The 15,319-nt window shown below is 39.9% G+C and overlaps 2 protein-coding genes across 3 annotated transcripts; one reads left to right on the top strand and one right to left on the bottom strand.

Moving 5' to 3' along the window:
• Positions 1-992: 992 nt before the first annotated feature.
• Positions 993-2,443, top strand: LOC116920069 (uncharacterized protein DDB_G0289357). 2 transcript variants are annotated; one of them, XM_045172362.1, is made up of 6 exons: positions 993-1,123; positions 1,185-1,517; positions 1,576-1,793; positions 1,874-2,020; positions 2,096-2,283; positions 2,369-2,443. In XM_045172362.1, the coding sequence occupies exons 1-5, from the start codon at positions 1,038-1,040 to the stop codon at positions 2,152-2,154; spliced, it is 843 nt and encodes a 280-aa protein (XP_045028297.1). In that variant the 5' UTR covers positions 993-1,037; the 3' UTR covers positions 2,155-2,283; positions 2,369-2,443. The 2 variants fall into 2 exon arrangements, with proteins under 2 accessions (XP_045028297.1, XP_032782022.2); XM_032926131.2 differs by having other exon boundaries at positions 2,096-2,299.
• A 384-nt stretch (positions 2,444-2,827) lies between these two features.
• On the bottom strand, positions 2,828-3,523 carry LOC123471344. The gene is made up of 3 exons (XM_045172586.1): positions 3,329-3,523; positions 3,167-3,261; positions 2,828-3,107 (listed from the first exon to the last, which is right to left on the bottom strand). The coding sequence occupies exons 1-3, from the start codon at positions 3,521-3,523 to the stop codon at positions 2,843-2,845; spliced, it is 555 nt and encodes a 184-aa protein (XP_045028521.1). The 3' UTR covers positions 2,828-2,842.
• Positions 3,524-15,319: the final 11,796 nt, after the last annotated feature.

Below are 15,319 nucleotides of genomic sequence, written 5' to 3'. Positions count from 1 at the left end.
ACTCATCCGAGTGACTGGAAGAGTAGGCCCGGCCCTAAAAGAACTGCTCATCGATCCCCCCTTCCTTCTTCCATCAAACGAGAGGATTGTCGACATGATGATTCACTATCATCATGTTAAACGGAAGCATGCTGGTGTCCAAAACACTCTGACGTTCTTACGAAATCGTTTTTGAATCATTCGTGAACGCCAACGGATTAAAAGTGTCACAAAAAAGTGTGTAAAGCGCCAACGAGTTCAATCGCATCCCCACTGGATAGAACCAAGAAAGCGCTGCCATTTGAAGTGATCGGGATCGACTACTTCGGCCCAATGAATGTGATAGAAGAAGTGATTCTAATTGAAAAAGACAGTGATGGGAACGATATCGAGAAGACTCGTGTTGGCGAAAAGAAAGTGCATGCGTGTTTGTTTACTTGTGCAGTCACAAGGGATGTGCACTTATATATGTTAAATATATATATATATATATGTTAAATTGTGGACTGAAAACAATATTTTTATATAATTAGTATTAGCGTATTAGAATAAATAATTACAAATAACATTTTACTTTTATAATTTGAATTAAAAATTAATATTTACATTAATAATCAAGGATGCTTTTCTTTGAAAAAGGGTTTTTTAAGTGAGTATAAGAGTTGGGTGGCTTTTTATTTTTTATTCCCCTTAAGGCACGTTCAGACTACAGCCTTTTTGAGCGTTTTACGTACTACGTATAGCGTTTTTACGCTCCGAGTTACGTAGCTGGGAACGGAGGAGTGTTCAGACACAACGCTCTACGTAGTACGTAATACGTAAACTCAAAACGTAGTCAAAACGAAGTCAAAACTGAGCGTACGTAAAAATGAGATTGATCTCATTTTTACATAAGTTTTTGGGACGTTCTACGCACTACGTAGCCAAAATCTATTACGCTTGTCTACATTCTTTTGTTTTTTCAGGTTTTCTCTCCTGTTTATTCATTCTGGGATATGTCAGGTGTAGAATTTTAAATTTAATAATAAATTTTTTTAATTTTTATTTTAAAAATAAATATGGGGCCTACTAAAGGTGCCAAAAAGAATTCCCCTAACAAATTCAAGTCGCCCCCCAAAAAATCACAGATAAAGAAAATCAAAAAGTAAATATTATGTCATGAAATCTTTTGCAACTATTTTGGTTTATTGCTTATTCTATTTTAGGTCTTCAAGAAATTGGTCAGAAGAAGAACGGGAACAGCTAATTGAGGCAGTGAAGAATTATCCATGCTTGTATGACACCACTTGTAAAACATACAAAGACATCACTGTTAAAACCAATGTGAAGGTGGAAATATCCAAACTTTTTGAAAGTTGCAGCGCAGAAGATGTCTCATTGCAATGGGGAACTTTGGTGGACAAGTTCAGAAGAACAAGAAAACAGTATAACAACGAGAATCCTACAGGTACTTCTGCGGAAGATTCAATGTCTCAATATTCACATTGGGATTTATATCAAAGTATGTTATTCTTGGAAAAACATATCAAACAAAGAACGTAAGTTACAATAAAACACATCCCAAAACAGAATGTTTGTATATATTTAATATTTCAGGAGATTTACAAATATGTCTTCGGCCACAGTGAGAAATCTTGAAGCTTCATTAGAGGAAATATCAAATGATGATCCACTGAACTCCAATAATGACCATCTATATCTAATATCGACAAATGATGGTGGGGTGATAACGCTTGAAAGTGTTTCAAATTCGATGTCCCAGGAAGAAAGCATGGATTCTTTTGCTGAGAGTGGCTATTCTCTTATGATGAAAGGTATTTTACACTTCATTCAATTCAGCATTTTTCTTCTTTTTCAATGTTTGTATCAAAATGTTCACTGTAATATTATATAGATAACAGGAATGATTCCCCCAGCAACAACGATTCGACAGATAGTACAAGACAGAGAGAAGGAGAAGATATCATTCGTGGGAAAAAGACAGTGAACGAGAGTGTTAAACCAAAATCATCTACTCCTACTCCGTCAACTTCGTCGAGTGGTATGAAATAAATCCTGTTAAAATAGTTACATATCCTTTTAATTGTATTAATTGATATATAATTTTTTTCCGTAGATTTTCTTCCTAGTTTTCCGGAGAGTCGTACAAAGCGTCAGCGTAGGTTAGCAGAGTAACAATCAGAAAAGAGCATCACAGCGCTGGTCTCGCAACTGATATCTGATAAACCACCAACAACTTTGATAGCCGAAAAAAATGAGAAAGAAGTCGACGAAGTCACTAAGGAATGGCGCAGCTATTGCAAAGTATTTGCAGATAAAGGTAATAGGCTATAACACTTTAAATAAGTTTCAAATTTCAATTCAGAATCTGTTCTTATGTTTTCGGTAGTTGCAAAGATAAAAAGTACAAGCATCAAAAATGATATCCGCTTCAATATGGAGCAAATGTTGTATGACGCAGGAATAAAGGAGAAGGAAAAAGCTAAAAAGAAGAAGAAGAAGGAAGAGGATAGATTGAACAATGTTAACACATAGACATGCTTTGAAAGAAAATTGCGTCCACTGTACTAACTGCTCATTATCTGTATTCATTAACTCGAAAGAATGTGATGTACAATAGTTATGAAATAAATTCTGAAATAATTACTCATGGTCTTCCTCTTCAGAGATCATCCCAGTTTCATTTACTATTGCACTTTGCCAAGGTACAGTTCCTTCTTTCATGAAGTATTCTTTGACCTGGTTACGGATATTTTTTGCAACAGTTGTGTAATTTGATCCTTTGCTCAAAGGAAAATCACTGTAACAAATGAAAACATTTTCAGTATCGATTTATAAACGCTACATTATACTAATAAAAAATTTACTGGAACATCGATTTTGCGGTAGCATCACTCCTCCACGCTCCTTCAATTAACTTTCCGTTAGCATCAAAATGGTCTGATAAATTTTGATTGTCTAAATAGAAACGACTGTCTTCTCGGATAAGCATATTGTGCAAAGCCACGCCGGCTTTTATGTACTTCTCAACATTGGACGGACTAGCAATGATTGGTTTGGAAAAAATGCGCAATTTGCTGACGATGATTCCAAATGCGTTTTCCACCGTTCGTCTTGCACGCGACAATCTATAAAAAACAATGAGGGAAAATGGTTTTGAATGATGTTTTGAATTTAAAAATAGTACCTGTAGTTGAAAGTTCTTTCTCCTTCTAGCAAGGTGCCTAACGATCTGCCGGGATAAGGTTTCATGAGGTTTTTCATCAAGGGAAATGCGTCATCCTAAAATAAGGATTATCATAAACAATAAAAACAATGTATAACATTATATGTTCAAAAAGATGTAAACCATAACAAAGACGTGGGTTGATATCACATCGGAGTAAACTAGTGGAGATGGATGTGGTATTCCTAAAGAACCATTTTCCAAGTCCATTGCAAACTGTGAAGACGCAAAGATACCGGCATCTCCCTCTCTGCCATAAGCGCCAATATCAATCACAGTGAAGCAATAATTGGCATCGCAAATTGCGAACATAACCATACTGTGAAAACCTTTGTAATTGTACCAGGTTGATCCACTATTGCTAGGACATTGAATCGCAAAATGTTTCCCGTCGCCGGCCCCAATACAATTAGGGAAATTCAAAATTTTTGAAAACTCGTTTGCTATTTTTTTCCATCCATTGGAATCAGGCTGTTTGAGATATATCGGAGAAAGGGTTTCAAAAATCTTTTCACAAGTTTCACGAACAATTTCTGAAACCGTAGAATGTCCGATACGAAAAGCGTATGACAGTGAACGCATACAATCTCCAGATGGAAGAAATCTCAATGTGTAACAGAAATAGGCCCAGAAGTAATTTCATCAAAATTTTACATGGAAATTAACAATAGTAAGATAGTAAAACAATGTAGTCTATACCAACTGGTACTGAACGTCTCATTTTTGTGTCTTTTTTTTAAAGTTTTGGACCAACCATTTTCAACAATTTATTGAACATGGATGGAGACATTCGAGTGATGTTTCGGAAGGTAAAGCAATCTGCCATACTTTTCTCTGCAAGAAGGACAGTTGTACACAGTGAATGCTGCTCCCGTTGTATTGAAGAGTTGTGGAATCTAGTCCACAGCCTACCTATTTAAGAATGACAATATAAACAGTTACTAGTATTCATGTCTTAACTCATTGGAAATAAGAACACCTACCAACTGGTCGATAAGAATTTTGTAGAGCCTTTAAACGACGACGTTTCATCAACAAATAGAGCAAACAAACACACTTGGCCTTCCATCTCCACATAGCCATTGCGTTTTCATGAGCAATTCGTTGTTTGTTTACAGTTTCATCACTGTCAGTGTCACTGTCTTCCATATTGTCACACTTGACTTGAAAACGTTTGTATTATTCTTAACACAGAAAAAGGGGAATACAATGATTACATGAATAATGAATTGAAACCTTACTTTTGTTAAGCGTCTAGTTTAGTGAAAGAGAGAGCGACTAATAATGGAAAAACAGTGGGTTTTATACTAGCTTTGAAATTACGCCCTCTCCCTAAGGTTAATAGATTTTACTGCACATTCTAAAGCTATTCTGGAACTTCTACTTATTTAGGAAGAAATGTCTGATAACATAACAGATAGTAGAACATTCGTAACTATAGCGTTTGAGTTTGACGCTTCTAGGAACAGATAGGGACATCTGCTGTTGTTCCCCGCGACAGGTCCCCCTTCTTTAAGACAGGCGACCCGACTGTACTACAAAATAGTATGGAAAGTGGGACAACATGATAAAAGGTGGGAAACTGGAAACATCATAAGAACTTTAAGATTTTTTCTAGAGTAATTAAAAGATAGCTGAAGAGAGGTAATAGCGCGAAATGAAACAAAGCTACGATGAAGGTCGTAAGTAAACATTGATAAGAGATTATCAGAAAGGATGAATCACAGTAAGAATAAAAGTAAGAAGACTATTTCAGATTGCATGTTCAGTGTTTTTTCAGCCTCCACAGTAAAATGTTCACTTACTCTGATGTTTTAGAGAATCTCCGTGTGTTTGAATGCGCCCTTATGCGTTTTGTTGACGCAACGTTTGATAATCATCGGAGTCGCTACAGCTGGTTACATTCAAGTGACCGTGTGTTTTTCTTTACGGTGCTTGCGGAAGTTCAACGAACTGGTGCTCGATTGAGTTTTTCACCATCCGTGAGTACCGTTTGGTTTGGAGACCATTACTTCAGGTAAAAAAAAAATTTTTTCTTTTTTACAATTTTCTTGATTTTTAACTAACTTTTTCTTTCTTCCTTTTGTTTTTTAGTAAATATTCCGGTTATGCCAAATACCGCGAACTGTTTTCACTGACTCACTCGCGTCTTCTCTGGTGGTTGGAGTCAGATGAAGACATTTTTTACCCGACTCCGCACTCTTCAGAATTTTACACGGAGATAACGCAGGCTGAGATGGATAACCGTCTGGCCGCGCGTCAGACGTGGAACGATGTTTTGCAATCGTTCAACATGGAGACTCCCAGTCCAAACGATTTCCATTTGCTACGGGAGTTTTCCCGTAGTTTAACTTCTCTACTGGATTACATTGACGAACAATTAAATGAATAGCGATGTAAATTTTCCTATGGATTTTCAATACACTTTTTTCTACTGGAAATGTCTTTTTTCTTTCTTCCGTATGACAAAATGGTTACGCCTCTTGCATCTCTAGCTCCTCCCTCCCGCGGTCTCCGGGGGGAGGGTTGTCGTATCGCTCATGTACGTCCAAGCGTACACTGAGTGTATACAATTTGTATGCTAGGGCAATTAATCCTAAGGCAATAAGTGAGATTGCAGATATCAATTCGTAAGGGTAGCGTATAGAAGATGTTTCTTTCTGTTTTTTCGTTTCAGTGATGAGATTGTGAATTTGCTCTCCGGTCATTTCCGTTGAAAGGCTGGCTTGAGCATTACGATGAAGCAGTTGACTAATGATGTCTATTGAAGAGGTGTTTTCTCGCGGAAGTTCCACGAAGGTATGTTTCTTGTTTGTAGTAATGTTGACATCTTGAGAAAAAATTTCAACTGTTGGTAGGACAACTGCTTGTAATTTTAGTGCCATTATGTTGCCTTCCATACTAGCTGGGAATACCCACTCTTCTGTACGAGCAGTGCATCCCAAAGGTATTTCAAACATTCCTACAGGCGGTAATGTTGTTGTTCTTAGTGTTGGCTGCTCACCACCAGATGGACACGAAAATACAATTTCGTGTGGCTTCGTTGCAGAATAAACCCATTGGTTGGATCCCATGTAAACGACTTCAGGACCGCGCCATTCCGTAAATTTCTTTCTGCATTGTGTGTTAATTCTTGGTGTATCATTCATGAACACAGCTGTTGCACACGATTTTCGAGCAGTTCTTTTGCTGACACCGGTATGGAATTTGCATAGCGGGCGTCCTATCTTGCTACAGTCTTTAATGTCGTCTTTTGAAAGTTCCATAAATGTTTCGAGATCTCCTGACACAGCAAGGTAATCTGGTAAATTTCCAAACAAGACGCCATGTGTTCCATTATCTGTTGATCCTGGTAGGTTGATAATCTGGAAGAGCTTGTACTGCTGAGCGTGATCAAAAATAGGAACACGTATGAAAAGGCGAAAGGAATTTTCCATGGCTGCAACCGAGACAGTAGACTCCCGGTAAGCGACCCAAAGTTCGTTGCTGGAAATAGACCATCCTCTTGGTAATTGACCATTGATGGTTTTGATGACTTTGTTGAATTTAGCTGGAGAGATGATTTGAGGGGCCAAATGCCCGTTGGCTAGAAGACTAAAGCCGACGTCGAGACTATCAGCAAGTTGTTGTAGCCACAGCAAGATTTGATTCATTGCTTCAAACGTTTCATCCAGTTGGAAAAAATATTCGAAGTGACTCAGTTCTAAGTCTTCCATGTCAGCTATTTTTTCCATTATGTTTGTGGTCACATTTTTCAGCATGGAGTATTGGCCTCGTAGTTCTCTAATTAATTTTGCGTTAGTTCTGGTTTCCCATAGTGATTCATTCAAGACTGTGGCTTGTTTGTCTATAATGTGGATCACTTCTCGTTGATTTCGGGAGAGAAGTTGAATTTGATTATTCAGTTCTTCTAAATCTTTTTGTGTCGATACTCCAAAAAGCCATTTAAGGATTGTTCCTCCCCCGTCGACGAGACTTCGACGATTTCTTTGGTTTGTATTCAAGGCTTTTTTGATATTCGATAATCGATCTGCTGCGTTCTCGATTCCTTTCAGGAAAGACTGCATTCTGCTGGTAATTCTTTTGGCTGCTATTTTTTGAGGTCTGGTACCTTGATTCTTCCATCTTTCTGCTACTTCTTGCTGTTGCAGAATTTTCTCTTTAAGGTACGCCGTGGCCGTATCAGGTAATCCAAAATCAAGATCAGTCACTATTGTCCAAGATGATTCACTAAACGCAACGTCAGCTTGTTGTTTGAAAATGGCGTTTTCTCTCAGGATTAGTGAACTGCTTGTGGAGGGGGCCAGCAAGAAAATGAAGAACGGCACTAAAAAGGTGAGATACCTAGCCGGAGGTCTTCTATTTCGTAGTGGTCTTCGTGATGCATCTGAAGGGACCTGGTCTGGAGAAGAGGTTATCACTTCACTACCACTTGTGTCGGGTGACACGTTAATTTCCTCAGGTACTGTTACTTCCTCTTCGGACAGAGGTGGTGAGTGAACTGCATCAGGTAGGTCTTGTGCTTCTTCTTGTTGTTCTCCATCGTTCTGTTTGTCTTTTCCTCGGCTCTCTCAGTGTTATCTGGGATGGATGTCTGCGGTGACTCCCATTCCAAAGTGGCTTCGTGAAATGACTTCATTCGAGCGACGTGAACAATATCTGATTTTCCCCGTCCGGTTGCGGAGATTACTTCGTAGTTTACTGGTGTAGTCTTTCTCAACACCTTGAATGGTCTCAACCAGCGGTGAAGAAGTTTTTCTGCTTTTCCTACTTTGCGAAATGGCTTGTAGATCAGGACTAGATCTCCTGTTTGAAAAGATAGTTCTCTATGGCGAGCATCATAGGTTTCTTTTTGTTTTTCTTTTACTCTCTGCATTCTAGTTTTTACAATTTCTTTTGCTTCAGTCAGATCAGCTTGTAGTCGATCTGCATAACTCATTGCAGCGTCCTCTTCTGTCAACAATGGGTTGGGATCAGCGTCCAATTCCAAATCAATGGGAAGTCTGGGTTCACGTCCATAGAGCAGAAAAAATGGTGAATACCCCGTCGACTCTTGTCTTGCTGTGTTGTATGCAAAGCATACGTATTGTAGAGTACGATCCCAATCACGTTGGTCACTGCTGACGTACATTGAGAGCATAGCTGCCAATGTATGATTCATCCTTTCCACCGCTCCATTTGCCTGAGGGTGGTAACTTGAAGTTGTCTTGTGGTTTGTGTGCAATTTCTTGACAACAGCTTGCGTTAGATCTGAGGTAAAGCATTTTCCTCGATCTGTTATGATTTGTTCTGGAGCTCCGTGACGTAGAAGAATTTGATTAACAAAAAATTCTGCGACGTCATCTGCTTTTCCAGTCGGCATGGCTTTCAGTTCAACCCATTTGGTTAGATAGTCCACTGCCACGATAATCATCTTGTTTCCTTTAGTAGATAGTGGGAATGGACCTAGTAGATCAATGCCTACTTTTTGAAATGGTCTCTCTACTTTGATGCATTGTAAGAGTCCTGCAGGTTTGTCTGGGACTCCTTTTCTGCTTTGACAATGTACGCAGCTCTGTACGTGACGAGTTATGTCGAGTGCCATCTTCGGCCAGAAGAAACGATCACAAATCTTGTGTAGAGTACGCTTGATGCCAAGGTGACCTGACACAACGTCGTCATGGTATGCCTGTAGAATTGTTTCACGGTAATCGACCGGTACGCACAGTCTTCTGTAGTTCTTTCCATTTTTAAAAGTTTCCTTGTACAGCTTTCCGTTGTGAATTACAAAATTTTTGACTCTTGATTTTCCGTTCTGGAGTTTCACAATTAGCTGATTCCAATTGCGACAAGCTTTCTGCTTTTCGGCCAATGACTCGTCTTCGTCTTCGGAAAGGCCAGGGAAGGTGATTGCTCCCACGATGAAACAGCGATCATCTTCTAGCTCTTCTGCAACTGGTAGCGGATTTCTTGAAAGACAGTCTGCATTGTCATGCGTTTTCCCACTACGGTACACAATAGTTATGTCGTATTCTTGGAGCGACAAGCTCCATCGGGCCAAACGGCCTGCAAGGTCTCTTTTGCTCATTAACCAGCAAAGAGCCTGATGATCGGTCACCACTTTCACTTTGCAACCCCACACAAAACATCGAAACTTTGAAAGACACCACACTAGTGCAAGACACTCTTTTTCGGTGATTGAGTAGTTTACTTCTGATTTTGTTAGAAGGCGGCTGGCGTATGCTATAGGACGTTCTGCTTCTTCAATGTGTTGAGCAAGAACGCCTCCTATGCCATAACCACAGGCATCGGGAAAGATTTCCATTGGTAGATCATAGTTGGGATGCGCCAATACTGGTGCCGAAGTAAGTGCTAGTTTCAAAGCATTGAAGCTGCTACTTTGATCTTCTCCCCACGTGAAGGGAATTTCTTTCTTCGTCAGTGTAGTAAGCGGGCGTGCAATTGATGCAAAACCTTGGATGTGACGTCGATAATACGAGCACAGACCAAGAAAGCTTTGTACTCGTTTCACCTTGTTTGCTGTTGAATGGCCTTCATTGGGTGATGGGAAACTTTGCACTGCCTCCAGTTTTTCAGGATCTGGTGCCACACCTTCTTTTGAGATGAGGTGTCCCAACACTTTCAGTGCGTGCTCCATGAATGAGCATTTTGACCATTTTAACTTCAACCCAGCTTGATAAAGGCAACTCAGCACTAGACTAAGTCTTTGCAAATGCTGTTCGAAGGTTGCTGAGTAGATTATGACGTCATCCAAGTATATCAGGCACGTCGTCCAACGAAGTCCAGCTAAGATGATGCCCATGGCCCTCTGAAAAGTACCAGGGGCGTTTGTTAAACCGAACGGAAGAGTACGAAACTGGTACAATCCGTCTGCAGTGATGAAGGCTGTTTTCGGTCTGTCACTGTCGATAACTGGAACTTGATGGTATCCTGATTGAAGATCGACGCTTGAAAAAAATATGGCGCCTTCCAGCCGACTCAAGGTGTCGGCAATACGTGGTAAGGGGTATGAATCTTTTACCGTTACTGCGTTAAGTTTGCGATAGTCCACGCAGAAGCGCCAAGTACCATCTTTTTCTTGACTAAAACCACTGGGGAAGACCAAGGGCTGTCAGAAGGTTCTATGACCCTTCTACGCAGCATTCCTTCCACTTGATCTTGAATAACAGCTCGTTCTTTCCAGGCACTCTTGTAAGGAAGTTGATGGATTGGGCGCGCATTAGCGGTATTGATGTCATGTTTGACGACTGAACAGTATCCCAAATCATCCTCGTTTAGTACAAAGCAATGAGCAAATTGCTTGAGGATTTTTACTGTCTCTTCTTTCTCTTCTTTTGTTAGATTTTCCCCAATTCTTCCTTCGAGATGTTTCAACAATTCTTCTTTCTCTGCATCTGCATCTTGGTTCTCCTCCGAAGCATCTAGTGTTAGAATTTCTTGAATTTCTTCCATTTCTTCAGCTTCGGGGTGTTTCTCTAGGGTTCCCAGTGTCACTTCTTTTTCTAGCCACACTGTTTTCGGAGACAAGTTGGCGATTGGAATATCTTTCGAATCCGTTCGTACGAGCGCGTGACCGGTAGACAGACTTGATGTTGCTAACAGTGAAGCTGATGGCGTCACGATGCACCAACCTTCCATTCTGTGAGAGATAGATGTTGGAATTTGCTTTACCGTGTATGCTGGTATTTCTTGACTATCTTTTGAAATCAGCCGGCTTTCTTGTGACTGTTCTACTTGGAGAGCAGTGATTTCTGGAAGCGGTGATTTCCCTGTTGTGAATGATGACTCTTCTGACTCATAGTCAATGTGGATAGCTCGAAATTGTTGTAGGAAGTCATTTCCTAACAGTAGTTCAAAACCCGACATTGGCATAACTATTGCGTTACCTTTTATAGTTTTGCCTCTGTGGGTTACTACTATATCTGCCGTACTCTGTGGTGACAGGGTTTGACCATTTACTAGACGGATCTTTGGTCCGACTAGAGGTTTTTTGACAAATTCCGTTTTCTCTAGTAATTCGGGTGAGATTACTGTGACTGCAGCTCCTGTATCAATCAGCGCTGTTGCAGTTATTTCTCCACACCTTACTGCTTCCTTTATTAGTCTTGCAGGATTCAAGTTGAACACGATCATTTCTGGGTCAGCCATTTTTTCTTCCAACGTATCTGGAACGGTTAGGTTGATGGAAAGATTTCCCTTTGCAGTCGCCCCTGCGGCTGCATCTTTAGGCGGACCTCTGTATTGTTCTGATTCAGGGTTCTTGAAGCAGTTGCGAGCAATGTGTCCTGACCTCTTACAAAAAAAACATTGCGGCCTTCCTGTTAGAGTGCGACCTTTTGGTTTAAAAGGTCCTCTTGAATTTACTTGCTCGTTTTTCTCTTTTGAAATTAACTTTTCGCAAGTCTCTTGAATTAATTCTCTCATCGTCTTCATCAAATCTGCTTGCTGGTCTGGGTAGACCACTGACAGGTTTGGTAACTGCTCCTGAGGCTTTTGCGGCTCAGCTGTCATTTCCTTCCATCCTCGTGTGTCTGACATGAGTGATGCTTCTGTATAGGATTTTGCTAGTGCCAAAAATTCTTCGCATGTCTTGGGTTTCAGCGGATAAATTTTTCTGAAAAGTGTTGGGCGAAGTCCTCTAAAAAGATGCTCCAATCGGTGCGTTTCTGACATATTCGGGTCAACCAGTCTGCAAAGATTGAGAATTTCGTAGTAGTACCTAATGGTTGGCTCGTCCACTCCTTGGGTCCTACTTCTGAGTCTGGTCTCTTGAAAAAGACCGTAATTATCTGGTTGAAATTCTTTCAAAAACACCGAACGTAGACCGGTTACTGCGGCCACAGCCGCATTTCCTCCAGCAGCTGCCTGTCCTGCTGTGTCCTCCCAGTCATTCGGGAGTCTTGCGCACAGGAACCAATTTCTTGCAGTATCATCCAAGTACATACTGAAATTATTTCTTTTGTCAGCATCTCTCCAACCGTTGTGGGTAGAGATTGTTTCGTAGCGCTCTAACCATTGACGAGCGTCTTCCGTTGGACTCCCCCGAAAAACCGGTGGGCTTATAAATTTTCTAACAGCTGCCATAGCTGTACCTTGAAATTGCTGCTGATGTCTTGGAGGTACCAAAGGGTGTTGTCCTATCACAGGAACAACCGGATGTGTGGGCAGACTTAATTCTGCTTCGGAGTCGGATCTTGAATCTGCTTCGGAGTCAGGTTGTAACTCTGCTTCGGAGTCAGATCTTGAATCTGACTGATTTTCAGGTTTTCTGAAATCGCTCTGCTTAAACTTTACTTCACTTGAGGTAACTAGATTTTCGATAGAAGTAGAGATTTCTGGATCTTGTGTCGGGCCTGCTGTTGCACTTTCACCACCCGACAATTCGGGTGATTGTTTTGGATGCAATCGTTTACTTGGATCGCGAGGGCAACTAGGTAATCTTGGATTAGATTTTTTCTGCATCGACTAATTTTTTAAAGCAGCACAAAATTCGTTAACTACGGGTAACGAGCTGCATCTCCACCAATTGTCACACTTGACTTGAAAACGTTTGTATTATTCTTAACACAGAAAAAGGGGAATACAATGATTACATGAATAATGAATTGAAACCTTACTTTTGTTAAGCGTCTAGTTTAGTGAAAGAGAGAGCGACTAATAATGGAAAAACAGTGGGTTTTATACTAGCTTTGAAATTACGCCCTCTCCCTAAGGTTAATAGATTTTACTGCACATTCTAAAGCTATTCTGGAACTTCTACTTATTTAGGAAGAAATGTCTGATAACATAACAGATAGTAGAACATTCGTAACTATAGCGTTTGAGTTTGACGCTTCTAGGAACAGATAGGGACATCTGCTGTTGTTCCCCGCGACAATATCCACGTCACTATTTTCAGAAATTTCGTCCTCAGAACTTTTATCAATAAATATAACAAAGAGCTACAACAGGTACAAAAATCTACAGCAGACGCTAGAATCTCAGCAGAATCTAGCCTACTCTACGTAAATTTGACAGTGTAGTCTGAACAGACTACGAACACATTTACGTAAATATGGCTCCGTAAAAAACGCAGCGAAATTTACGAAGTACAAATGTAAACTTTTAACGTTATACGTTATACGTTAAACGTAGAAAAGAGCTGTAGTCTGAACAATACTTTAACCCACTGGGACCAACCATTTTGAAGGCAGAGGGGTGCTGTGCTTGAGGAATTCTCTTAGTTTAAGTTGGACATCGCAATGCCACGGTACAATCAAAGATTCTAGGGTGAAGAAACTGCTGAAGGCAGTGCAGGCTACGTGGATTTCGGAGTAGACTCTGATCCGGTCGGCTGATATGGCCGGGGAGGCTGAGCTATCTGGGAAGGCGGTGCTGGCTGAGCCTCCTCCTAGGGTTCTACCATCCACTAACGTTACTGTAAAAAAATTTTAAAAAAATTTTTAATCAAAGTTAGTAATTTTTTTTTCAGAGAGAAGTTGTCGACTGCCAAACAAAAGAAGTCATTATCCTTAAGGTAGTAATCGCTGCCTCTCTTGGAACGTGATCCATGGCTTGACCACCGGTGCCTTCCAAACCGCTCCACTAGGGCATCCGTCATTCACTCCACCAGTGCCTCCGCCATCCGCTCCGGTTTCTCCTGGTGGATTCTCCACCAGGAAAAGGAAATGGAAGAAAGAGAGAAAAGTTCAAGGAAAAAACTCAGAATGAAATTTTTTTTTATTTAAGTATTTAAATACCAATATTTTTTTGGTTATAGCTAAATTAATTAATTATTTTTTACAGTGTTTCAAAAAAGGCCATTTGATGAAAGTATGCCCAAAAAAGCAGCAAAATATATTGTACATTTTTTCTTGTAAATTTTTCTTTTTTTCTTGTATTGTTCGCTGAAAAATACATTGCGTTGATATTTACATGGCTTAGTCTTAAGAAAAATGGATCTTCTACATGTCGAACAAGTTCTTCAAGATGCCGTTAAGGGCTGCATGGCTTAAACTGGCAAATTTGTTAAAAAAACCATAAAATGGTAAGAGTGACTTATGTTGGATTATTATAGAGTGTTAGTATAAAACTATGTCGTGTTCCAACTATGCAAATGGATTCGTAAGTGATGCAAAAACTTGTTACTTAGATAAGTTAAATTGTTAAATAGTGAGTGTCCCTATTCAGTTCCCAATTCTATCGGAAACACGGATTAGATTGTTGCCCAATTGTTCCCAAAATCCCCCCCTCTAGACATATTCATCTATTTGGTTGAAACCAAAAGTTATCAAAACCACTTGGAGGCCCTTCACTAAGGGCCCTTGGTGAAGGGCCTATTTTAGTTACGAGTTGATTTGCATAGTCGGAACACGACATAGTTTTACACTAAGACAAACAAAAAAAACGATGAATAACGTGAAACGAACCACTAACTTTTTTAGCGAAACTTTGAAATTTATTCATATTTCGCACAATAGCAAAATACTATCATAGCAGACAGAATCGGCCGTCGAATGCTGCGTTGCGCGATAAAATCAAATGCGAAAAAAGATGTCGAACAGCCCTAGAGCTAAGTCAGCTGAACTGGAAGATGATAACCGACTTGGTGGTGCGTTTGTTTTTAATGTTGTCTCGCTGGCTTGTAATACTCCCAAATTGTACGCACCAATGTAAAAATTTAATGCAGTTACTCATCCTAAATCTGTCTTACTAGGACGTGCAGTACTGGACCGCCAAAGTACGGTATAAAGACGTGCTTAAACAACGATCGTTTTTTAAGATAAATCACGTCCCTCGAAAGACGTCTTATTTTGATCCATTTCTTTAAAAGCTACGTTGCCACAATTAACAGTGTAGCGTTGGGGTTCAACTTTGTAAGAACTACGTACACCACATCAAATAATAATCTCGAATTGTTTTTTTCAATACGTAGTGATTGGTTAAGAAGAAGAAGCTTTGTCTGTGATGCGGGAGTCCAATGATCGAAACTCATAACAATTATGTTTCTCTTATGGTATTTTGGTCAAAGAGCGCAAAGTTTCGATTTAATAAATTCAAAATTTTATTTAAAAATTAATTTCTTAATGATGGAAGCCAAAATTATTTCTTTGCATAATTTGTCAGTCTAAAGCA

Source organism: Daphnia magna, linkage group LG4, assembly GCF_020631705.1.
Source record: "Daphnia magna isolate NIES linkage group LG4, ASM2063170v1.1, whole genome shotgun sequence".
In the NCBI taxonomy this organism is placed as follows: domain Eukaryota; kingdom Metazoa; phylum Arthropoda; class Branchiopoda; order Diplostraca; family Daphniidae; genus Daphnia; species Daphnia magna.
Note: the sequence above shows the minus strand (reverse complement) of the source record. Positions and strands in the feature narration are given on the sequence as shown.

Excerpts from the sequence above, each read along its gene's own strand:
- LOC123471344 (XM_045172586.1), bottom strand. The coding sequence starts at position 3,523 with ATGGTTATGTTCGCAATTTGCGATGCCAATTATTGCTTCACTGTGATT. Across the intron at positions 3,262-3,328 it reads CAACCCACGTCTTTGTTATG|GATGACGCATTTCCCTTGAT; the intron begins GTTTACATCTTT and ends TCCTTATTTTAG. Across the intron at positions 3,108-3,166 it reads GAAAGAACTTTCAACTACAG|ATTGTCGCGTGCAAGACGAA; the intron begins GTACTATTTTTA and ends TGTTTTTTATAG.
- LOC116920069 (XM_045172362.1), top strand. The coding sequence starts at position 1,038 with ATGGGGCCTACTAAAGGTGCCAAAAAGAATTCCCCTAACAAATTCAAG. Across the intron at positions 1,794-1,873 it reads CTATTCTCTTATGATGAAAG|ATAACAGGAATGATTCCCCC; the intron begins GTATTTTACACT and ends AATATTATATAG. Across the intron at positions 2,021-2,095 it reads TCCGTCAACTTCGTCGAGTG|ATTTTCTTCCTAGTTTTCCG; the intron begins GTATGAAATAAA and ends TTTTTTCCGTAG.